The 24,951-nt window shown below is 39.4% G+C and overlaps 1 protein-coding gene across 5 annotated transcripts in view; it reads right to left on the bottom strand.

The window, feature by feature from the left end:
- LOC113182740 (SMG6 nonsense mediated mRNA decay factor) overlaps positions 1 to 24,951 on the bottom strand; it is a 232,851-nt gene that overhangs the window by 149,941 nt on the left and 57,959 nt on the right. For 4 of the 5 annotated variants that reach the window (XM_026388766.2, XM_026388765.2, XM_026388764.2 and 1 more), the window contains one exon: positions 17,971 to 18,116. In XM_026388766.2, coding sequence (XP_026244551.2) covers positions 17,971 to 18,116 — 146 coding nt within the window. Of the gene's footprint in view, positions 1 to 17,275; positions 17,334 to 17,970; positions 18,117 to 24,951 lie in introns of those variants that run through there. The other variant, XM_077794549.1, reaches the window with a different exon arrangement.

Below are 24,951 nucleotides of genomic sequence, written 5' to 3'. Positions count from 1 at the left end.
GAAATCTGGAAGGGATATTGATCCCCAGAGACAGCCATAGCAGCTCCTGCCCATGGTCAGGTGGACAAGGAGGTGTCAAGTGCTGGCTGGCTGCTTCCCAGAGAATACGTAGGAGACTCAGAGCAGCTGGGCAAGGGTGTAGGACATGGACAGGTGCCCACAGTGGGTAGGGTAGGCCACAGTGTGCAATACAAGGCCCAGGAGGAATATGAGAAGTACATTCAGATGAAGAAAAGGGTCAGGCCTCAGGAAAGTATAGACAAGGCCCAGGAAGAAGAAAAGGTAGATAGTCTCCACGTCATTCCAGTGGGTTCTGAGGCAAAATTGCACATCAGAGTAGCTCCAGCAATACTGAAGGTCTCCTTGTCTCAAATCATCCTTAGGGTTGGCAAAAGCCTTCTTCGGCAGCCTCACTTGGCCTGTGATGACTGCCACCACATACATCTTGATGACCAGTAATGTACTACAAAGCATGAAGGCTGAGAACACCTGCCCACTCACCATTGCCAGGCTTGAGGGGGAGGCATCGTGGCCTGCTGGTGGAGCTCTGGCTCAGGACAACATGACTGTGGGTGTCTCTATCAGTATTTTTAAACTAAAATATGTATAATATATGTTACTATACAAAAATGTGATCAATTGCCAAGTACATAACCATAAGGTCACGTGGCATTCAGAGAAAAGATCACATTTGGGTCAGCCAAACCCTTCTACCTCTTCTTCCAAAAATCAACCACCCAGAGAACTCAACTCCCCACATTGGCACGACACTTCTGTTCTATCCTTATACATCTCTCTGAGGGTTTTTTATTTTTTATTTTTAAATTGTAATGAGCGTTGAACCCAGGGGTGCTTAGGGCCTCACTAAATTGCTGAAGCTGACCTCACACTTGCAACCCTTTTGCCTCAGCCTCCCAAATTGTAAGGATAACAAGCATGCACCACTACATCCAACTCTCTGAGCTCCTTAAAGCACAGAAATTTCAAAACATTCTCTACATTCCCTCCATACATCACTCAGAGCCCAAGACAGTCAAATGCACAACTTACTACACACTCAGAAATGCTGCCCTAAACCACACCTTCCATAATGCTTCCAAAGACAAAAAGTAACCATCAGAGATGAAAAAGGCCTTCAGAGATTATGGGAAATACCTGTACACAATTGTCTGGCTGAGTATGTTCCCATTAAGTGCTACCACTTGAGCCCGCAAACACACAGCCTACTATCTCACTATTCAGCTCATCTGATGGTTTTAGTCCAGGAGGTTTTAGTGTTTCTCCCCTTCAGGAGATACTTTTCATATTCTGTAAGAAAGCAAAGGTTTAATCCTGATAATATGACAACTCCAACCTTAACTCATTCGAATGTATAAAAATGGGCTGATCTGCTGATTGGGAACTTTTATATCTGATGCAAAAGATCTACCCTTGGGCTGGAGATGTGGCTCAAGCGGTAGCGTGCTCGCCTGGCATGCGTGCGGCCCGGGTTCGATCCTCAGCACCACATACAAACAAAGATGTTGTGTCCGACGATAACTAAAAAATAAATATTAAAAAATTCTCTCTCTTTCTCTCTCTCTCTTTTAAAAAAAAAAAGGTCTACCCTTGAAACATGTTCCTGAATTAATTATTAACATGTAGGGCTCCTCAAACCTCTTACTAAATGGATAAAACTACTCAACAAATGTTTGATATGGAGGTGCATGCCTGTAATCCCAGTAACTAAGTTGTCTTCAATAGGTGAATGGATAAACTACGGTACATCCAGACAATGAATTATTATCCAGTGCTACAAAGAAATGATGTATAAGGCTGGAGAGAGAGAGAGAGAGAGAGCTCAGCAGGAGAGCACTTGCCTAGCATTACAAAGTCCTGGGATTGATCTAGAACACAGCAAAAAATAAATATATAATTGAGCTATTGAAACACAAAGGTAACTTAGATGCATAAAAGTAAGTGAAAAAAATCTGCCTAAAAATGCTACATACTATATGATTCCAATTATATGACATTCTAGAAAAAAGCAAAACTACATAGTAAAAAGAAAAGTGATTATCAAGGATTAAAGGGGGGGAAATTATAAAGAGGCAGCAAATAAAAGATTTTTTAGGGCAGTGAAACTATTTTCTATGATACTATAATGGTAAATCTATGTCATTATACATTTGTCAAAACCCACAGAATATACAATAACAATAGTGAACCCCATTGTAAACTATAGATTATGGATGATAGGTCCACTGACAATTAACAAATATATCACCATGGAGTGGAATGTTTGATAGTTGAGGAAAAAAAAAATCCCATGTGGAGTTTTCATATTTTCTGTTCAATTTTGCTATAAACCTAAAACTGCTCTAAAATAAAAGCATTTTATTATTTTTTTAAAATGACATCTTTTCTTCTATTACTTATTCAATTAACATATGGAAGTCCTACACTGAGATTAAGACTATTCAACTAGGGGCTGGAGTTGTGGCTCAGTTGTAGAGCGCTTGCCTAGCATGCATGAGGCACTGAGTTCGATCCCCGGCACCACATAAAAAAAAAAAAAAAAAAAAAAGACTATTCAACTAATATGTGGAGTCCTAGATTTGAGTTTAAGTGTATAAAAAATTTAAAATGCTCAATGTCGGACTGGGGTTGTGACTCAGTGGTATAGCTCTTGCCCAGCATGCATGAGATACTGGGTTCGATCCCCAGCACCACATAAAAAAACTAAATAAACAGAATAAAGGTATTGTGTCCACCTACAACTAAAAATATTTTTAAAATAAAATAAAATGCTCAATGTCCATACTTAGAAAGTGGTCGCTGGGTATCTTCAAAATACTGCTGATAAAAGTGTAAACTGGCCAGGCATGGTGGTGCATACCTGTAATCCCAGCAGCTCGAGAGGCTAAGGCAGGAGGATCACAAGTTCAAAGCCAGGCCCAGCGAAAGCAAGGCGCTAAGCAACTCAGTGATACCCTGTCTCTAAATAAAATACAAAATAGGACTGGGATGAGGTTCAGTGGTCGAGTGCCCCTAAATTCAATCCCTAGTAGCCACCCCTCAAGTGTAAACTGGTAAAACTTATTCAGAAAGTAACCTAGCATCATATATCAAAAGTGGTAAAAGAGGGTTGGAGTTGTGGCTCAGTGGCGGAGTGCTTGCCTTGCTCATGCGAGGCACTGGGTTCGATCCTCACCACACAAAAATAAATAAATAAAATAAAAATATCCTGTCTATCTATAATTTTTAAAAATGATAAAATTGGGCTGAGATCATGGCTTAGCAGAGGAGCGCTCGCCTAGCACAGGCGGTACCCGGGTTCAATTCTCAGCACCACATAAAAATAAAGGCATTGTGTTGTGTCCATCTACACCTTAAAAAAAAAAAAAAAAAAAAAAAAAAAGTGGTAAAAGATTTCAACCCGTAACAACTGAGCTTCTGAAAATATATTCCAATAAAGGGCTGGGGTTGTACAGTGCTTGTCTACCACATGTGAAACATTGGGTTTGATCCTCAGCACCACATAAAAATAAATAAAGGTATTGTGTGCATCTAAAAAATATTTTTATAAAATTCCAGTACAATAATATTAAATGTAAAACAAAAGTTTTACACACACATATAGGTGTTAATTATAACATTATTTATAATACTAGAAGCATGGGGGTAAAAAGTTCAGAAATAGGGTAATGATTAAATGAACTGACATATTCATAGGAGAAGATTATTCCTGTCTACAGCCATACCACCTTGAACAAGCCCAATCTTGTCTGATATAGGAAGCTAAGCAGAGTTGGGCCTGGTTAGTATTTGGATAGGAAAATATTATTCCATCATTAAAAATGTTTATAAATAATTTTTTAGCTCTGAATATTTATAATAAGTGAAAATAGTATAACCAACATTTTATATTCAACATCATTTCAGCTTTGTGAAATACCTTTGAATATTTATGTATAAAATATAGAAAGGCACTGCAATGAAGTTGATTTACAGGTGGTTTCCTGTTGACCTTTTTTAGTATGCTGGATAAAATCCAAAACGTTAAATCTTTTATTAAAAATTACTTGGTTTACACCAACAGGACTAAGTTGCTTCAGTAAGATAATAGTATAAATATTGGTAAATGAGTATAGAAAGAAAAATAGATTTTTATGGACCAAAAGAAAAGGACAGAGCGTAAAAGATGAAAGACCTAGAAGAGATCAGAAAGAACAACTTTCACTGTTCTGAAGAGCCTTTGCTCTCCAGCGGCCCAAAGATAATGACTCCAGGATTAATCATAATTATCAAAACATATTTAATACATTTTAATTAAATGTCAGGATAAAAATATGCATTTGGAAATTACATTTTCAAAAAAATCACCTTAACAAAAAACAAAGAAGGGCCTGGCATGGTGGCGCACACCTATAATCCCAGTGGCTCAAGAGGCTGAGGCAGGAGGATCATAAGTTCCAGGTCAGCCTCAGCAATTTATCAAGGCCCTAAGCAACTCAGCAAGACAATGCCTCAAGATTTAAAACAAAAAAAAGAGTGGGGGGGGGGAGCTGGGATACAGCACAGTGGTTAAATGCCTCTGGGTTCAATCCTCAGTACCAAACAAATAAACAAACAAACACAGAAGGAAGGACAGTAAAATTATGAGCACTAACCCAGATAAGCAATGTCCTTCACTGTTTAGACTGACCTGATAACAAACTATTCTTTGACTTGAACTCAAGTCAACACATGTTCACTGAGAACTTAGAATGGGCCAGGCACTAGATGCTCACAATAATATTCCAGTGAACAAGACAGGTCACAGTCCTATCTGCAAGGGAGCTTTGCTTCCTTTCCCCCCTTTTTTTTAGTTTTGCCAGTGGTGGGGATGAAACACATGCCAGGCAAACACTCTACCCTATATCCCTAGCCCCAGAGAGCTTATATTTTTGTAGAGGAACAGTAGAGAGAACTAACTAATAAATACATGCACAGTAAATTATTTAGTATTTTAGGATATAAGTAAACAGGATGGAAAGATCAGGATTGCAAGGATAGGAGTACAGTACAACAGTGTTAAATTGGATAATTGGGGTAGGTTTCATGGAGGTAACATTAAGCAGATTATAGGAGGTGAGATATTCACCATGCAGACTGATGGACACAGATCATTCCAAGTAAAGAAAACAGCTGGACATGGTGGTACACGTCTGTAATCCCAGCAACTTGGGAGGCAGAGGCAGGATTGCAAGTTTGAGGCCAGTCTCAGCAACTTAGTGAGACCCTATCTCAAAACAAAAACAGGGGTGGGGAGGCTTGGGATTTAGCTTAGTGGTAAAGCACCCCTGGATTCAATTCTAAGTACAAAAAAAAAAAAAAAAGTGAAGAAAACAGCTAATACAAAAGCCCAAAACTAGGAAAGTCCCCAGCTTATCAGAGGACCTGCAAGAAAGCCAATGTGGCTACGGCAGAGTAAGTAAGCCAGGGGAGAATAGAAGTGAATGAGGTTAGAGAGAGACAACATTGAGGGGGTAGGAGAGAGGTCCAGACAGGAAGACCTTATACTCATTGTGGCTTTCACATTAAGTGAAATGGGAAGCCAGCAGAGATTTTGAACAGAATGACAGGATCTGATGTTTTTAAAAGAATCACTGGTGTACAAAGTGCAAATTCTGTGTGTGTATGTGTGTATGCCTGCCTGGGTCTTCATCTGTGTGTTTGCAAGGGATAGGGGAGGTGGACAAGATCACTTAAGACTTTAAAACTATGGGCTGTGTACCGCCCCCCTTAAAAAGTTTTATCCACAAGGAGTATTCAGGCCATGTTTGCAAAGAGTGTTTCTTTCTTCCAATAAGGAATCTTGAAAATGTGACAATGGCCTGAGTGTGTTCTTAGCAGGCATCTCAAAAATAATGATTACCAAATATCTCCCCTCAGCTCACTGCCCTGACATGAGTTCTGGGCATCACCCTTTCTCAGGGGAGAGGTGAAAAGAGGTTATGCAGAACAGACGATGATAACAGGATGACGTCACAGATGTGCCTCACAGAAGTCCCCAGAGAGTTCAGCTCATAACCACTCTTCAGTGATTTACTCTACCCTACCAAAGCCAGCTGGAGAAGAGAGGAAGAAAACCGACACGGCCTTAAACCCTAGGCAGGCATTATGAGATCTTTCCTTCTCTGGTTCCCTGCCAGCCCCTCCCCTCTTTCAACCACTGATCCTTGCCTCAGAAGCCAAAGTGTGAACAGCACGTGTCCCGATTTCAGAAACCTGCCCAACAGTTGGAAACTCCCTGCAGCGTGTCAATTGCTATATCTGCTGTTGGCACTTGGGGCAAGGGATCACTCAGGCATTTTCTGAACATAGCTTCAAGATAGGGTCTTATATCTGAAGAAAGGGCTAATCAAGACAGAAAAGCTCCAATTACTACAAATACATTCCAAAATATATGACCACGTGCCTTCTGAAAAGGAAACTGAGACACACAAGCAACCAAACAGCTCTAAGAACAGCAGCAGTCAAGAACAAAAGCACAGAGTACCCTGACTAATGGAAAGGATTTTATGGGCCAACAGGGTTCACCAGATATGTAATGTAATGTGGCTGAAACAAGAGAGCTCTCTTTTCCAGATCTCCAGCTTACAGAGTTTTGGCAATAAATACTTTCTATCACTTCAGCTGCAGGCTTCCCTCACCCCTCCCTTTACCTTTCTGCCCTTCCCATTTAGCCATTCAAGTAAGTATTCTATATACTGAACACCTCTGGGAAAAACTGAAAAATGGGAGCCCAATAATACTATCTGCCACAAGATGAGGATGTAAATGGGAAGGAGCTGGAAAAGGAGCTACTACTCTTTGGAAGAGCCACTTACATGCCCTTTTCACCCTGGGTATGGGTGCTCTAGTTATACTACTCACAGGCAAAGCTGGATGTGGGAGGACTAGTTTGTATCTGAGGGTAAAATGAAATTACAGCATTTCTATTTGTCATATAGCAGGCAGACTAGGTATCTAAATCCACTCTCAATGAAATGACTACACTGGGAAAAGTATTTTTAAAATCTTTCTAGAAAATATTGATGAGCTAGCAAAATAAAAGAAAATCCTCTAGTCAGGGGCTGAGAAAAGGTAAATATGGCAATATGGCCATTCTAATTAACCCTCCGAACAATTGCTACCTGAGCTTTGGCTTTCAAGAATTCACGGGTTCAGTCAACACAAGGCCAAGACATCTGCCATAAAGCTGGGATCCCACAAGGCTACATCCAAAGCATACCATTTCAGATTATAGAGTTTCTAGAACAACCACATTTAATATATTTCAAAGAAACAGGGAGTGGTATTGGCCAAATTATGTTGTTACATTGTAAGCATGTACAAATATGTAACAAGAAATCCCATCAGTATATACAACTATAATACACCAATTTAAAAAATGTAGAAAAAATAAATTATGTTTAAAAAATAAAAGAAATAAAAGATAAGCTTGCAAATATGTTCATGGAAAAAGAAATCATAAAGTCAAAGTAGATTTGATGAAAAAGAAAGCTATCTGGAAATAAAAACTATATAATAATTAAAATTAAAAACACAATGTGGGGCAACTGGGGTTGTGGCTCAGAGGTAGAGTGCTCTGCCCGACCAACATGTGTGGGGCACTGGGTTTGATCCTTAGCACCACATAAAAAATAAAAAATAAAAGTGTTGCATTCACTTACAACTAAAAAATAAATATTAAAAAAAACACAATGGACATAATTGCAGATTAGATATAGTTAAGAGAAGGTCTGATGAACTAAAAAGGAATTAAGGAAATCATCTGGAACACAAAAACAGAATAATGAAAGAGATTTAAGACACATCAAAAAACAAACGAAGTCCAATATGTGGCTAATCAGTCACAAAAGGAGAAGAAAAAGCATGCACAGATGCAGCATTTGAAAAAAAGAATAGTAAGAACTTTGTAAAACTTTTGGGGGAAAACTAAAAAACAAACAAACAGAATCCAAAGATACATGAAGCCCAAAAAATTCCTATCAGGAAAAATATGAAATATATCCAAATCTAGACAAGTTACCAAAATGGCAGAACATCGAAGATTTTTAAAAGACCTGGAGCTCTCAGAGAGAAAGGATGGATTACTTTTTTTTTTTTTTTTGTACCAGGGATTAAACTCAGAGGCACTGACCACTGAGCCACATCCCCTATTGTATTTTATTTAGAGACAGGGTCTCACTGAGTTGCTAAGAGCCTCACCATTGCTGAAGCTGGCTTTGAACTCCCAATCCTCTGCCTCCAGTCTCCAGAGCTGGTGGAATTATAGGCATGCGACTCTGCGCCTGGCTTGATAAGATTACTTTAAAAAGAGAAATATAAATGAGACTGACAGCTAACCTTAGTGAGCAACACTGAAAGCCCAATGGGCTAAAGGCAAATAACTACTAACATAGAATTCTAATACCAGTGGATCTAATTTTTTAGGGAAAAAGGCAAAAATAAAGCTTTTTTTTCAGACAAAATAAAAAGACAAAGTTTATCATCACAAGAATTTCACTAAATAAATTCTAAAGATATACTTCATGAAGAAAGTAAATAACCACAGGAAATGTCTGAAATGCAAAAATGCACAAAATAGTAAATATGTAGGTGAGTATATACAACCCTTTACTATCAAAATAATAATACAAACAAAAATAGAAACAAGGGACTGAGGATATAGCTCAATAGTAGAGAGCTTACCTAGCATATGCAAGGCCCTGGGTTCAATCCCCAGAACCATAAAAATCATAATTATTATTATGATTTGTCTGATGGGGATTTAAAAGGATACAAAAAAAGATGAATACAATAGCTTACACCTGTAAGCCTAGCTATTCCAGAGGCTGAGGCAAGAGTATCACAAATTCAGGGCCAGCCTGGGCTACTTAGTAAGCCCTCAGTGAAAATAAAATTTAAGAAAGGGCTGGAAGACAAAAAAAATTTACATACAGGACAATAGTATATAAACTGGGAAGTGAAGTGAATGAATAGAATTTAAGTGTTCTATGGTTTAAAAGGAGAGTGAAATGCTGATTAAGTTTTAACTTTTGACAAGGTAAGTATGCAAGCTATATTCCTAGGGTAACCACTAAAAGAAAAGAAAATGGGGGCAAGGGCAGAAGTGGAATGGAAAAATAATCTATATGAAAGGAGGTTAAGAGGGGGTGGGGATATTGCTCAGTGATAGAGAGTGCCTGCCTAAAAGGAGGGAAGCCTTGGTGTGATCCCCCTAGCACCACAAAAACAAACAAAAGATGGTAAGAAAGGGAAAAAAAAAACAGACCAGGCAGAGAATGGGGAAGCACTGGGAGAAAATATTTGCAAAATGAACATCTGATAAGGGGCTTATATCTGGATTTCATAAAGAACTCTTAAAACTTAAAGACAATTTGATTTTAAAACAGGGCCAAGAGATTTAAAAACTACCCAAGTAAGTGTGTGTGTGTGTGTGTGTGTGTGTGTGTGTGTGTAATATATATTATATATAATATACACACACACACAAATGGCAAATAAGCACATGAGAAGTCATTCATCACCTTTAGTCATTAGTGAAACACAAATTAAAACAAAAATAAAATAGCACTGCATATCCACTAGAATAGCTAAAATAAAAAACCCTGACAACATCAAATGTCGGCAAGGATCTAAAAGTAGAACTCTCTCAATCATAGTGGGAATGTAAAATGGTCCATCCACTTTGGAAAATGATTTAGTAATTTCTTATAAAGTTAAACATAAATTTATCATATGACCCAGCAAATCCACTCTTAGGTATTTTCACAAGAGAAATAAAAACATGACCTCAAAAAGACTTACACAAAAATGTTTATGGCAGCTTTATATATAATAGCCAAAACCTAGAAACAACCCTCCCTAGATAAACAAAACTGCAATATCTCCATACATCAATCAGAGTACTACTCAGCTATATAAAAGAATGAAATCCAGATACAAATGATACAAATAAGAACATGGATAAATCTCAGGAAATATTATGCTGAGCAAAAGAAGCCAGGCACAAAAGAGTACACACTATATGATTCCATTTATATGAAACTATAGAAAAAACAGATTTAGCTTCAGTGACAGAAAGCAGATCAGTGGTTGCTTGGTGCCAGGTGGATATCAACTAGAATGGGCTCAATAAGAACTTTCTAGGATGTGGGCTGGCGATATAGCTCAGTTGGTAGAGTACTTGCCTTGCATGCACAAAGCCCTGGGTTCAATCCCCAGCAATACACACACACACACACACACACACACACACACACAAAATCCTTTCTAGGATGTTGAAAATGTCTATATCTTGATTGGGATAAGTTACTTGAGCATATAAATTTATTAAACTGACTGAAATGCATGCCGAAAATGCATTTTCTTCTATAAACTTTTCAATAAAATGATTTCTAAAAAATAGAAATGGTAAATATAAATCCAAATATAGGGCTGGGGTTTTGGCTCAGGCCTAGAATGCTTGCCTAGTATGCATGAGGCACTAGGTTCAATTCTTAGCACCACATAAAAATAAAATAAAGGTACTGTGTCCACCTACAATTAAAAATAAATGTTTAAAAACTAATTAAAAAATTAAAAAATATAAAAAATAAATAAATCCAAATACACTAATAATCAGAATGACTATCAATGGACTCAATGCTCATAATAGCCCCAAAGAAAAGAACCCAAATGTTCATCAACAGAAGAATGGATAAACCAATAAATGAATAAAATGTTGGGTTAGAGCAATGAAAATGAATCAACTACAACTGCCCACATTAACATTAACAGAACTCACAAACATGACATATAACTAAATAAGCCAGAGAGAAAGTAGCAGTATGATTCCATTCACACGAAGGAAAACAAACCATGTTTTGTTTAGATACATACTTAGATGATCAAACTATTAAGAAAAGCAAAGGAATGAATTCCAGAGGTCAGACATAATTAATTGTGGTACAGGGGGAGGAGTGAGCTACAATTACTATGAGGATGAAGCACATAGGGAGCATCTCAGGTGCCAAGAATATTCTATTTATTCTTAACCTGGGCAGTGGGGGTACATGTATGTAAACTTTACCCTCTTTGCTCTCAAACTCATTTCTGCGTGAATGATATATCTTCCCCTGCTCCACACCCAGGTCAAAAAAAAAAAAAAAAAAAAAAGAAGAAGAAGAAGAAGCAGCAGTCTCTTCTCTGAATGGTACATGGAAAAAAAATTTTTTTAAACCAAGAGTTAAGTGCCTGGAGTGGTGGCACACACTAGTAATCCCAGCAACTTGGGAGGCTGAGGCAGGAGGATGGTGAGCCTCAGCAACTAAGCAAGGCCCTGAGCAATGTAGCAGGTCTAAAAGAAAACAAAATAGGACTGAGGATGTGGATCAGTGGTTAAGTGCCCCTGGGTTCAATCCCTGGTACAGAAAAAAAAAAAGAAAGAAAGAAAGAAAGAAAGAAAGAAAGAAAAGAAAGAAAGAAAGAAAGAAAGAAAGAAAGAAAGAAAGAAAGAAAGAAAGAAAGAAAGAAAACACCCCCCCCCCATGAGTGATATCAGAAATTATGGTACAAATAAGACCTCTACCCTGCTCCCTTTTAAAAATATTTTTTACGTATAGATGGACACAATACTTTATTTATTTATTTTTATATGGTGCTGAGGATCAAACTCAGGGCCCCAACACGTGCTAGGCAAATGTTCCACTAGGCAAATGCTTCACCAGGAGCCACAACCCCAGCCCCCCCCCCTACCCAATCCATTTTTAAGAGATACTATATATATCCTAAACCAAGAAAAAGACCTAATGTTTCTTTCACCAACTGGCTATGAATAGTGCTTTCCATTATGAGAGGGGGATTCCCCTACACTCATTACAAAAGTAAATAGGGACCACACACAACCTTAATTTGTCCACATTCTACCCTTTTGCTACATTATTACTTGCCATCCCCCTCTCCCCTGACTCAAGTCACTTGGGAGAATTCTGACCCTTCTTCCAATTCTCTCTCACATCTGTTACTCTACTGGTCTCAGATATGATTCACAGATCACCTTCCTCATCAAATAGCAGACTGTTCAGAGTGAGAAGATAAAAAATTCTTGCATTATCTGTCCAGATAATTTTTAATGTCTTCTGACAGGAGAATGGTGGACACTTGAGCCTGAGGTGTGATTTGCCCGCTGTGCAAGCTTGTTTAAGTTACTTAACCTTTCTGATACACTTCTCATCTATGAAACAGGAAACAAAATATCTGTCTAGTCTTGTCTCAAGAGAATTGACAGAAGGATCAAATGGAAACACATACGTAGTAGCTATAAAGTATCATCATGTGTTATCAGGGTTGCTGCTGCTGTCATTATTGGTTACAGTCTAAAAAACTACTATTCTTTCCCTTATGTATTCAACATGCAGTATATATCTGCCTGAGGCCTGTACCTACCCCAACCCCTCCCCTTCAAAATACACATTTAGAACTGTACTTCCCGGAAAAGATTCTTTAAAAGAAATAGCTGGGCATGGTGGCGCATGCCCATAATTCTAGGTACTTGGGAGGCTGAGGCTGGGAGGACTGCAAGTTCAAGACAAGCCTGGGAAATTTACAGAGACCCTGCCTCAAAATAAAAAATGTTTGGGTATGTCACTCAGTGGTAGTGGCAATCTGAACTCAATCCCAATTACTGGAAGGAAAACAAAAACAAACAAACAAAAAGAGGTAGCTGAAAGCAGTTCTGCCAAAATTCCCCCCAGTGTTTCTTCTTCAAACTAAGTCCATTCAGGGGTTAAAAATAAATAAATAAATTCAAATAATATGGCAACAGAAATAAAATATAGCTCACAATAGCCACTGGGCAACAGTGGGATAGTGCACCTCTGCATTCCACACAAAACCAGCCAGGAACACCAAACCACATTTTCATTTTGGGATTTAAAAAAAAAAAAAAAAAAAAAAAGCCCACTTCTTCAACAGATATAATAAGGGGCCAAGTTTCCTAGGACGACTGAATTTTCTCATTTCTTTAGCTTTTCATAACTTTTCTTCTTCTCCTTCAGACTAATTTGTAGTAAAATTCATTATGGAAACAAGAAGGACCCAAGAACTAAAAAATTAGAAAGATAGGTAGGTCACTTTTTACACTCTTTTTTCTTTTCCAGGGAACCACCTCTAGAACCATGGTTCACTACAGAAGAAAAGAAGTCTACGCTAAGCAGCCTGTGGGTAGTTCTCTCTCACTCATAGGGACAGTCTGGCCTGTCTTCCAAAGTCTAACTTATTCTGACCTTGAATCTGTTTCTCACAAAATTCATTGGCCACACCAGCTCTATTAATTTACCTGTGGAGTCCTAAAAATGTGGGCCAAGGTAGCACTGAATACCAGCAAAAATCTACTTATGGATCCTTGTGGAGAAAGAGACACAGAAGGAGGAACGAGAAGGACAGTTTACACAGCTAACCTCAAGCCTAACCCCTTATGAAAGGTGGATTTCCTGTACAACTGTTCTGACAAGCAGAGGATTAAGCACTTCATACATTCTGCTTCGGTAAGAAACTCAGACAGAAGTGAATTGCCACAAGGGAGCAAACTGCTTTTCTGTGAGGTCTCCAAGGTTATTGCAGGCTGGACAACAAATTCTGGCTGTGAACAAAATTTATCAACTAGAGTAACCTCCCATTCATAACAATGGCATGTAGAATTTCACACCTACGGGTTAAAGCTCTATCAGGCCCATGTAAACAGCTACAGCTGTCTATCACCCTGAAACACTAGGCACTCCATCATCCTGAAACATGAGGCACTCCGTCTATGTCCTGCAATTCAGGATTACAAATACCACAAAAAGCAAGCATAAATGATCATGAAAGGAAAGCTAGTCAAACTTTACCTCAATTCTGGCCCCCAAATGTTCCCTCAGAGCAGGCAATACCAAGGACACACACAAGAACTATCTCTTGGGTGCCCTCTTGCTGCTACTAGGGCTTTTCTGCAAGGCTTAAATGGAGACATACTCTATGAACTGGTAGAAGAGGAAAAAGAAGAGGCCAAGGGCACAGAAAAGGGAAGTTAATTCCAGTGGTGGCCAATGAGTAACATCCACTGATTTATAGGAAGTATAATCCAATAATACAGTAAAATAAAACAGTATGCCTGAGATGGTTTTGATTCCAGAAATTATAAAAACTTTTTTTTTTTTTTTTAAAGAGAGAGACTAAAAGGGGAAGAGAAAAAGAGGAGGAAGCCAGATTGGAGCAAATTGGGCACAGATGGGGGATGCAACGGAGTTTCAGTGATGCCCTACACCACAAATGTTGCTTCAATTATTCCTCTTCAAGAAACTAGAGTTTTATTTCCTCAAATTACGGAATTTTTAAAAAATTAAAATTCTTGGAGTGCTTGTGGTTTAGATCAACCAGTTTACCCTCCAGCATCACATCAGCCAATCAGATGGCTACTGAAGTGTTAAATACTGAGGAACATGGAGAAGGCCCTTTCTCCCTTCAGGGTAGGGATGCCTTGGAGAGATTACCAATTGTGACATCACCCTGGGAACCACCTATCTCACCACCAGCCTTGGACACTGGCCAAATAAAGGAACACACTGCTTACTAGAGCTGGCTTTTCCACAGCTGTGAGCTTCCTCATCCATGCATTCAACAAATACTGAATGCCTAATAAATATCAGGCCCCATGCTGGGCTCCCAAACATCCCTTGTCCTATCCCTCAAATTTTTCTGTCACAAACTATCTCAAAGAAATAAAGGTATTCCCATCAATATTCCCGAACCCATGAGTGTGAAGATCACTACTGAGACCTGAAAGCTTAGTTGGCTAATTGACATAAAATAACCCATTTCCCCCAAATGAATGGGAAAGGAGGAGAATCTGACCTCACAACTTCTGTCTCCACAAACAGGGTTGGCTCCAAGACCATAACCTAGGAAAAGGAGAAAGATGCCATTCTCTCCCTACCACCTAACTTTTTGTTCCATTTTGCCTTCTGCAGCATCTAAGACTTTTAAACAGCTTTATGTTCACAAGGAAAGCATAAGTGAAAAGTAATCACTCTAATGTATTAATAACAATATGATTTCTATCTCTGGACTACTGATATTGTGAAAAGAAATAACTATACAAGGGTGCCACTGAATAATTAAAAAAAAAAAGAATGATTCATGAAAGCATTAAAGTTATTAGGAGGACAAACTTTTTAAAATAAGGACTTCTCTGTTGCTCTCCAAATCATATTCCTGACTCCACATCTATGGGGAAGGCTCAGGCACAGATTGAAAGGATCTGGACTTTCTTGTGGGCCAAAAGATCACCTCTGCTTCAGGCTGGAATGCTCTCCTGCACAGAGTCCAGGAACTGACATATGCAAACACCCACCCAAAAGGATATGTCCAAGAAGAAATAGAAAGAAAAATGATGGTCCAGATGTTCTGTAACTTGTAATGACTGCCAAATCACCATAGACCCCAAGCACCTGGGAGGGCCAGGAAGCATCAGGTCTTGCTTCCTGGTTTCAGACAGCCAGGGACCATGGCTGGGTGGCGACTTTGATAGCATGCAGACTGGCCTTTAGAAGGGCACTGGCTGACAGGACTTGGGGGCTGAACACACAGGGCAGATTTATCACTTCCTTACTCATAAAAATGTGATTCAAACTGCTGCTGATTAGTGAAGGATTTAAATCTCTACCCTCTCCCCAACCCCCTTCCCTCTCCACCCCCGGCACAGATGCTGCTACTCAGCCACAACACCCCCTTCTTGCCACTGTCCGTGCAAGCACAGCACAGGGGCCCAGAGAAGATGACTCATGTGCTGGGAAATGGAAAAGTGCATCTTCCCACCAACCAGCCCTGCTGAGTGCTCTGCTCACCCCTCTCCCAATGGCAGCCCACACAGTGGGGTCTGGACGGCTGCCTCAGCTGCACACCGGGTACTTGGCAGCATGTCCACAGAGCTCTGTGTCCTAGCTGAGTGTTATATCCTGTGGCCTGGGCTGTTTTTCCTGAAACACCCTTGGAGACTCTGACCACCTCAACTCGGGCTCCTCCTGCCTTTAGAGGTAAGAGTCCAGACAAGGACAGGAATAAAGACTCAGGTCACAAGAATAGGCTTTTTAATTAACATGCCATTCCTAGCTAAAGGGTCCTCCTTATGACCAATCAGGAGATAGTCTAAGAAAAGTACCCTGGCCTTAAATAGAGGAACCACCACCTGTTTCTTTTTTTGTATTCACCTTCTTTCTACCTGTATTTTCTTTACTTTTAATTAAAAACAGCTACAAGAAAAGGACTCACTGGTGGCCCATGAAAAGGCCTAAGTATTCCTTTCCATGGAGCAAAAACTACTAAAAACTGTTGCTCCATAGGCAAGGGCTGCAGTTCCTTTACATTCCTATCTACAGAGGCTGCAGGTCATTTGATGCTAAACAATAATCTCGGCAGCAGCAAGTGACAGGTAGAACTTGAAACTTGGTGGGTTGTTTTGGTAGGAGAGAGGAAACTGCATAGGAAGGCACCTCAGGAGGCCTCACATCAGAGTCCAGTGAGTTTCTGTCTTGGTAGCACAATCTCCCTCCCCTTTGGATTGTATAACCTCACCAGGACAGCACTTTAGAAACTTTATTTCCTTCTTCCTGGAAACCAGCACTGCTCCTCAGGACACCATGCTTCCTCACCATTTAAACAAATAGCTGTCTCAGGAATAATTAGACAAGATCAAAAGGCTCCTAAGCTTCTGCATCATATTTTCTGTGGGGAATTCTAAATACTGTAGCAGGCAGCCTGAGAGGACAAAGTCCTCTGGGATTCAGAAGTGATTAAAAACTCAGGCAGACTAGCTCAGGACCTTGCCGAGACCCAAAAGAAACCCTGTTTCCAGGGGAAGTGTGGCATACTCACTCATCAGAGAAGAAATTCCCCACCATCAGAAAGTTGAGAATAACCCCTTAATACAAATGGAAAGGGAAATAAATCAAGTTCAGGACAAGAAAAAGCTCTGAGAAAAGATGTAACAAGAAAGCCAGCAGCACTTTGTCCAGAAACACCAGATCTACTTTACAATAGAGTCTCCATGGGGCGATTTCCACTTCCTGGCATTTCAGATAATAACCTTATAGCCCTGAGACCAAATACTCTGTCCATGCTCTGAAATTATTCCTTGGCAGCATGAATCAAATGCTGCAAAGAAACACACAAAATAATGTCACCCCACATTGCATATTTCCATCAAGTCAAACCACATCATCCTTACCTAAGTGAAGTGGAAGGAAAGGAAGGGATCCTGGTAATATCCTTCAACTGTGACCTGGTCATCAGAACATTTAAAAACCCAACCAATCTGCCCCTCCTTCCTCCCCTCCCCCAACCCCTATCAAAAAAAACCCCAAAAGTGTTCAGAAAAGCACTTCAGAATGCACATCAGTATACTAGCCAAATTCTGGGTCTGGTGGTTTTTGTGCTTCCAGATTTGAGTCACCAAAGCTCATCAATTCTCTGTTCTTATTCTCTGGCAGGATCCCACAAGGGATATCCCATAGGGAACTAGACTTTTCCATATTGAACAAACAGGGTACATGCGTCCAGAAACAGCTATTCCCAATCCCTGCCAAGCGTATGGTCTCTGCAATGAAACATTTCAGCAATGTCTCTCCCCTGGGAGAGGCTCTGGGTCTGCAGCCTCCAAGAGGCCTTGCTGCTGCCTTTAGCACAGCCAGATGTGCAACAGCATCTTTGGGATTGCAAATTAAGCTCTACACCCATGATTCCCTCCTCCTATCCCACCCAAGCACTAGAGAGTCTTATTGATTTTGGAGAGTAAACTAAAGATCTGAAAGGCAACTGAGGGGTAGGGGCAGAGTATCTGTGTTTGGCAGGGGCAAGGGTAGGGATAAAGTAGCATAGGAAAGAAGCTAGACTGTCTAGATGAAGTAACTGGGTGTTCCTTACCTTTCAACTGAGAGTTATGTACAGCAAACATGTTGATGGTCATAAGCTGCAGCATGCGGGTACTTCCAATAGGAGATGGGCTATGTTGTAGCAACACTTGGAACTCCTTGAGGACCTTCTCAGCCACTGCAGGGAATGTCTCCATCCTGCAAATACAGGGAGCCCAAAAGTGAGGTTCATCCCCAACAGCACTTGGAGAGACCACCCCTCATCCCCTGGGAGCCAACAATTAATGCCTAGGATGTTTTTTTGGTACTTTCACAAAACTTCCTGGTATCCTGCAATTCTGATCAGATTTTAAGAAAAAAAGAATAAAGTGTTCAGGGTTTGGAGATGGAACCAATTCAATTCTTGGGTAAATTGCTATGAGTTATTATGCTTTGGTATGCTATTTCCTAACCCCTGGCAAGAACTGAATTCAAGCTGACATAAAAGTTTCTTTCTGAAACAATGAGTTTTTCTAAATTGTGAACAAATTTCCTTTAAGCTCTAACAAACACCTATGTATCCCCCAAACTATCTGGTATAAAAACTTTATTCTATAAGAGTCACACAAAGCTAAAGATTCTTTACGTAAGGATTTACTTCAAGAAATCACATAGAAGGGCATGGTGGCACATGCTTGTGAGGCTGAAGCTGGAGGATTACAAGTTTAAACTCAGCCTCAGCAACTTAGCAAGGATCTAAGCAACTCAGTGAGACCTTGTCTAAATAAAATACTAAAAAAGGGCTAGGGATATGGCATGTGGCTCAGTGGTTGAGTGTCCCTGAGCTTAATCCCTGGTACCAAAAAAAAAAAAAAAGAGTTCTGCTGTTGTCTTCTTAGGTACTATCATACTAATTGCCCTACCTAAGATCCCAAATTTCCCCTTGAAGAGCCCCTAGAACTAGGGCTCCAATGATCTATTTCAGCCCTTCCTGTGTTGCCATCCTCCTCCCTCTTACAAGCCTCTGCTCATCAGGGTCTGTATGTTTTCAGGCCAGTGGAAATATAATGCCCTGGCCAACTGCCACTCCCAATACAGGAAGAGTCTGTAATGCAGAGAGGCAGAAATCTAGCCTGTGACCTAGGGCTCCTAAGGAGAGGTCATTCAAACCACTGCTTGCCAAATGTGGCCACTGGATCCTAAACAGTGGTGCATGCCTAGAGCTCCTCTGGCAACAGGAACAAACCACAGCTGAAGTCCTCCAAAATAAAAAGCAAACTCAAACTTGGTGCTAGTGAAAGAAACAAGGCATATGGGCCTTAGGGCAATACTGAACAATCCGTGGTCAGCAAAGTATCTTTTATCCACCCTCACCCTACCACCACCACCACCAAACAAACTGCTTGTGGTACAAAGGGGTGGGGTGGGGAACAGCTCCAGGCTAGATTAATAAATAGCTTCTGGAAAGCCACAGGGAAGGGAATCCTTCACAAAAGACACAAAACAAGTCCCAGAGAAAGGTGCTGCTAGTTTCACCCCAACCTTGGACCTTTCCCTCTTGAGTAGTAGTACCCTCCCCAGATTAGAAAACCCAGAGCTTTCTTGAATCTTGGCAACCTTCATTCCTTGCCCTTGGATGGCAACTCCTATTGCTGACCCTCTGGTGCCCAGAAGTCATGCCACAGCTATGGGTCAATTACAGTTTACATTCCAGTTCCCTTCTCTGCTGAGCTGTCCTCATTTCCACTGGCACAAAACACACCATGCATTTGCTTTTCTCCCCCACATATCATTTCAAGTGCCCCCCTCAAAATAAAGCAAAACAAAACTTATTTCTCTCTAAAAAGTTTCAGAGCCGCTAAAACTCTTGGTAGATTTGGAATGGCTGAGAGTGATATGTTTGGGGCTGGATTGGATCCATTTTTCCCCATGGGCTATAACAAAGGTTTCATTTTAAATCCTGACACTGTGCAGCACTCTTTCTGGTTGGAGGTGGGGAGGGGGGCTAGCACGTCTCATTACGAGAAGAGCAGAGTTCACTCTGCTTGAAAAGCAGCCACACTGGGCAAGTTTCAGACCCATGTGTCTCCGTGTTGAAAGGCAGTAGAGAGCCAGCATAGAACGACAGAAGAGTCACGTGGGACAGTCTTGCTTCGAAGCTGAAGCCATGTCTGAGGAAGCCTCTTCCCTGGGATGGGAATTGAAACAGATTCATTAACACTCCCTGGGTCAGACTAAAGTCTCAAACGAGTGCAGGTCAAATGTCCACATTTTTTTTTAAGTTTTTTTTTTTTTAATCCTCTCTTCTTTCCTTCTGACCAGTACAACAGGTTTAAAACAAAAGGAAAAAAAATCAAAAGGTTAGAGTAATGTCACATGTGAGTATGAAGGAAGATGGATCTAGACAAAATCAGCCTTGTTAAGCAATCAAATAAGGAAACAAAAACAAAAGTCTCCATCTCAGAGCTCAATAATGAGACTTCTGGTTCCCAGTTTTGCAACTAAAATCCTATCTGATTTTGGCCTCATACTACCTGTAAGTAGTTTATGCCTTTCTCTTTGAGAAATAATCTTTGCTTTACCCCAAATAATTGAGAAATATATAATTTTTGTTTGGAAAAACCCAAAAAATAAAACTACATGTTTTCATGAACATATATCTAAATAAGTAAATGTAGTTAGAAGGTTCTGAAGAATACATAACCTAATGTCAAGTTTTATCTCTTTGGAAGCACAGAATTAGGGCTGTATTGAAAGAAATCTTAGCCTTAGTTGTCAAGTTATATTTTTATAAGAATTTATAAATATTACTTAAGTAATAATTATAAAATTTAAACCAAGAAGAAGAAAAAACTGCATCAGCAGCAATAAAGAAGAAAAAGCATCACAACATGGTCATTTATGGTAGTAAAAACTTGGAAGCAACCTAAAATGCCCAACAATAACAGTGTGGCACATCCACACATTGACTATTATTTTTTAAAAGGTGCATTATAGGGGCTGGGAATGTGGCTCAAGCGGTAGTGCGCTCGCCTGGCATGCGTGCGGCCTGGGTTCGATCCTCAGCACCACATACAGACAAAGATGTTGTGTCCGCCAAATACTAAAAAAATAAAATATTAAAAATTCTCTCTCACTCTTTCTTTAAAAAAAAAAAAAAGGTGCATTATAGGGGCTGGGGTTTTGGCTCAGCAGTGGAGCACTCGCCTGGCATGTGCAGGTTTGATCCTCAGCACCACATAAAAATAAAATAAAGGTATTGTGTCCAACTTAAAACAGCTAAACAACAAAATATTTTTTTAAAAGGTGCATTACATTTTTAAGCATGTGGGGAAAACTTCAACATACAGTTAATGAAAATAATATTTAGAAAACAACTTAAGGGCTGGACTTGTGGCTCAGTGGTAAAGCGTTCACCTAGCACATGCGGGACCCTGGGTTCGATCCTCAGCACCATGTAACAATAATAAAATAAAGGTATTGTTTCCAACTACAACTAAAAATTAAATATTAAAAAAGTACATAATTGTGTATGTATGATACACAGAAAAAAAGACCCAAGAAATACATACCAAATGTTAAAAATGGATAGTTATATATGGGTAGTAAGAGTATGAGTAATTTTTATTTCTTCTTTTTGCTATATTTTCTAGATGTTTTACAGTATAAACTGTGTAATAAGGAAAAAAAAATTCCCCAACAATGAACAGCTCTTACTTTTGTGTTTAAAAACATTTGTTAGTTTTAAAAATAAATTAAGAGGTCTGGGGTTGTAGCTCAGTGGTATAGTGCTTGCCTTGCACATGTGAGACACTGGGTTTGATCCTTAGCACCACATAAAATAAATAAATTAAATAAAGGTACTGTGTTCATCTACAACTAAAAAAATTTTTTTTAAAAATAAGATACAAACATTACATTTTTAAAAATTCAAAGTCCAAAATAAATATATCAGTCTTTGAATTCCAAGAGAGCTTGAAGCTGTGCAAATAGCATGACCAGGCAAGAAAGTAAAAGCCAAAGTGGTAACTTTAACCAAAGCAATAATGGGAAGCAAAATTATTCCATTTGTCACAAATCAAGAGCCCAGAGGCTGCCAGTTTCCCATTCTCTTTCAGTGGAGGCCAAGTATAGGTCTGATTTACCTCTCACCAGGAAAGCATCTAGCAGGAGCCACCTGGAATCCTGAACAATTCTTCTTCCTGAGTCCATGAAGACTCCATCCCTATTCTTTAAAAGCTTAGAAGATATGATCATTTTCAGGACATGCATTTCACTAACTTAAGTGACTGGCTTGTGAAGTGATCTCTAGAGATACCTTGTCTCATTTGAATGGCAGTTTTAAGAAACCAATCTTTCAGACACAATGGGAACCCAGACTCCAGAGTGACTCAGACAATGACTAACCACACAGGACCCAACCCCTCAAATACTCAGGAACACAGCTGGGCTAAACAATATTCTCTACAGAAAAAAAATCAGGCTTCCTAACTTTTCTCAATCAATTTCTCAATTTTTTTTTTTTTAACACTAAACAAAGCAAGAGCAACCCAGGAGCAAAATAAATAAACAAACAAAAACTAAGCTGTGTAACAGGGTGGAAATGAGAGAAAACACGTAGTGCTACAGAAATAAGAACTAGAAGGGACCTCAGAGATCATCTATTTAAACCACTGATAAAGAAACTGAAGGTCTCAGGTTTGACTTATTTTCTACTCTTGAGGTCTTGTAACTAGTGAGCGGTAAAAAAACTCTTTTTGATATTTTATCTCATTAAAGCCTCTTGTCAGCTGATGCTAAGAGTAAGAAGACTTGTTTTGGCACACAGTAGGCATTCATTTATATACTGATGCACCATGGATCACCAAGCACAGAGAAGACCAAAATTGGAGGAACCGCTTTAAAGCAACAGCGCTGCCTTCAGCTGCTCCCTATTACAATCTCCTCAGTCTTAATTCGTTTTCACGCCTCCCACATTTCACATCTTCTTGGTAATTAGGCAACAGTCCATGATGTTGAATGTGGCTTGGGATCACTGCTGTTCTAGTCTTACAGACTTCTATACTTTTCTTTTTTAACAATAGAAATGTCATTGCTATTTTTGCCTTCCTGAATAAATTTGCAGCTCAATTCTCTTTTACCTACAAGATAGCGTAAGTGGAATATCCTTCAAGGGTCTGAAGTATGCCCAGAATTGATATATACTTTCCTCACTGAAAACTACCATAACACATCTTTTATAAAAGTGAAACTGAACTGACTTTGTCTTTTGACAACAGAACGTTATATGCAGAATGGAAGAGTTCCTAAATAATCTGAACTACAGTAAACCGCCACAGACAAATGAGATAATCTATTCCTTTTTAAAGGTCTCTGGGGAAGGAAATTCTCAAACATCTTCCCTCTGTGAAATGTTCTTACATATAACCCATATCTCTCCAGCTGGACCTATTTCTCTTACTGTCATCCCATAACAATCAAGGCTTACTGGTTATGAGTCTTTTACTTTTAAACACAGTTAGGGTACCTTACAACTGCCTCTATCTTTTTTTTTTTAACCTTAGTGTTTTGTTTTTGTTTCTCAGCACTGGGGATTGGACCAAGAGCCTTGAACATGCTAGGAAAGTGCTCTATCACTGAGTTACATCCCCAGCTACTTGCCTTAGTGTTTTAAGATTAATTTTTCTTCCTAAATCTCATTCTCCAGCATTTCATTATTGTCATTAATGTCCCTAACTTATTGTCCCAATCATTATTGTCCCTAACTTCTTCCAGAATATCTGTGTTTAAATATAAGAATTTTGAGTTGGGCGCAGGGGCGCACACCTATAATCCCAGCAGCTCTGGAGGCGAAGGCAGGAGAATCGCAAATTCAAAGCCATCCTCAGCAAAAGCGAGGCGCTAAGCAACTCAGTGAGACCCTGTCTCTAAATAATATACAAAATAGGGCTGGGGATGTGGCTCAGTGGGTCGAGTGCTCTTGAGTTCAATCCCTAGTATCCCAAACAAAGAATTCTGAAAGAGGGAATAAAGGTCTAATTAAAAATCTGATTAAATATACAGAAGACCAAGAGATAAGGAGTAACAACACCATCGATTGTTAAGTGTAACACAATAAAATTTCTTGCTGTGATGTGTTATTTTATAAGATGACACTGATATCGTCTTATCTACCACATAACTGCATCTTTATATTAATCACTAATGATAAGCTTGGGTCACCTGTTAGAATACCAGATCCTTCTCTGGTTTTTCATAATCCATCCATTTCTTATAAAGATTCATTCATTCACACAACAAATATTAACTGAGTACCTACTATATGTGCCAGGTACTCAGGATACAACAGTGATAAACAAAAACTCCTGCCACAGTAGAGCTTACATTGGTGGCTGGCGTTGAGTTAGAGATGGGGGAACTACTGATGCACCCAGTTAATTTTTCCTAAGTGAGTTATTTAGAACTTAATCATTTCAAAATTAAAACTTGCAATGGCCATTACTATAACTCCTGCCCAGGCTGATGCCAAATGAATATGTGCTAAACTCACATTCTAGTTCACCATCCATGGGGCAGTGTTTCTTCAAGCAGGACAAAACCTTTCAGCTTCTCAAAGAGTTAAATACAAAAGTTTATAGAAACTGACACAGCTCCTATTTCCACTAAGGAAACCTAGAGCATTACAGATAAACTTGCAAGTTCATGACAGAAAGTGAAAGGGAAATACTTATAATAACTGGAGGATTTATAATCTAAAATTAGTCACCTCAAAGGATACCTTACAATAAAACCTCCAGCTCAGAAAATATTAAAATCCTGTCTGGGAGCACAGCTACCTCTCCCTCTCTTCACTGTTTTGTACCCAGAAAGGACCTACACCAAAGAGATATTTAGCATACATCTGCTTTGATATGAGGGCATTTAGTCAGGCTTTAGGATCACTTTAGGAAAATAAAATATGAAGTAATAGGGTTTTGCACAGACTACCTTCCCTGAGACTTATAGTAAATCCATGGTGGATGGTAAAACCATAGAACAGTCTTGGTATTTACTG

The sequence above is a fragment of the Urocitellus parryii genome, unplaced genomic scaffold (assembly GCF_045843805.1).
Source record: "Urocitellus parryii isolate mUroPar1 unplaced genomic scaffold, mUroPar1.hap1 Scaffold_248, whole genome shotgun sequence".
Lineage (NCBI taxonomy): Eukaryota > Metazoa > Chordata > Mammalia > Rodentia > Sciuridae > Urocitellus > Urocitellus parryii.
This window is presented reverse-complemented; position numbering and strand designations above follow the sequence as displayed.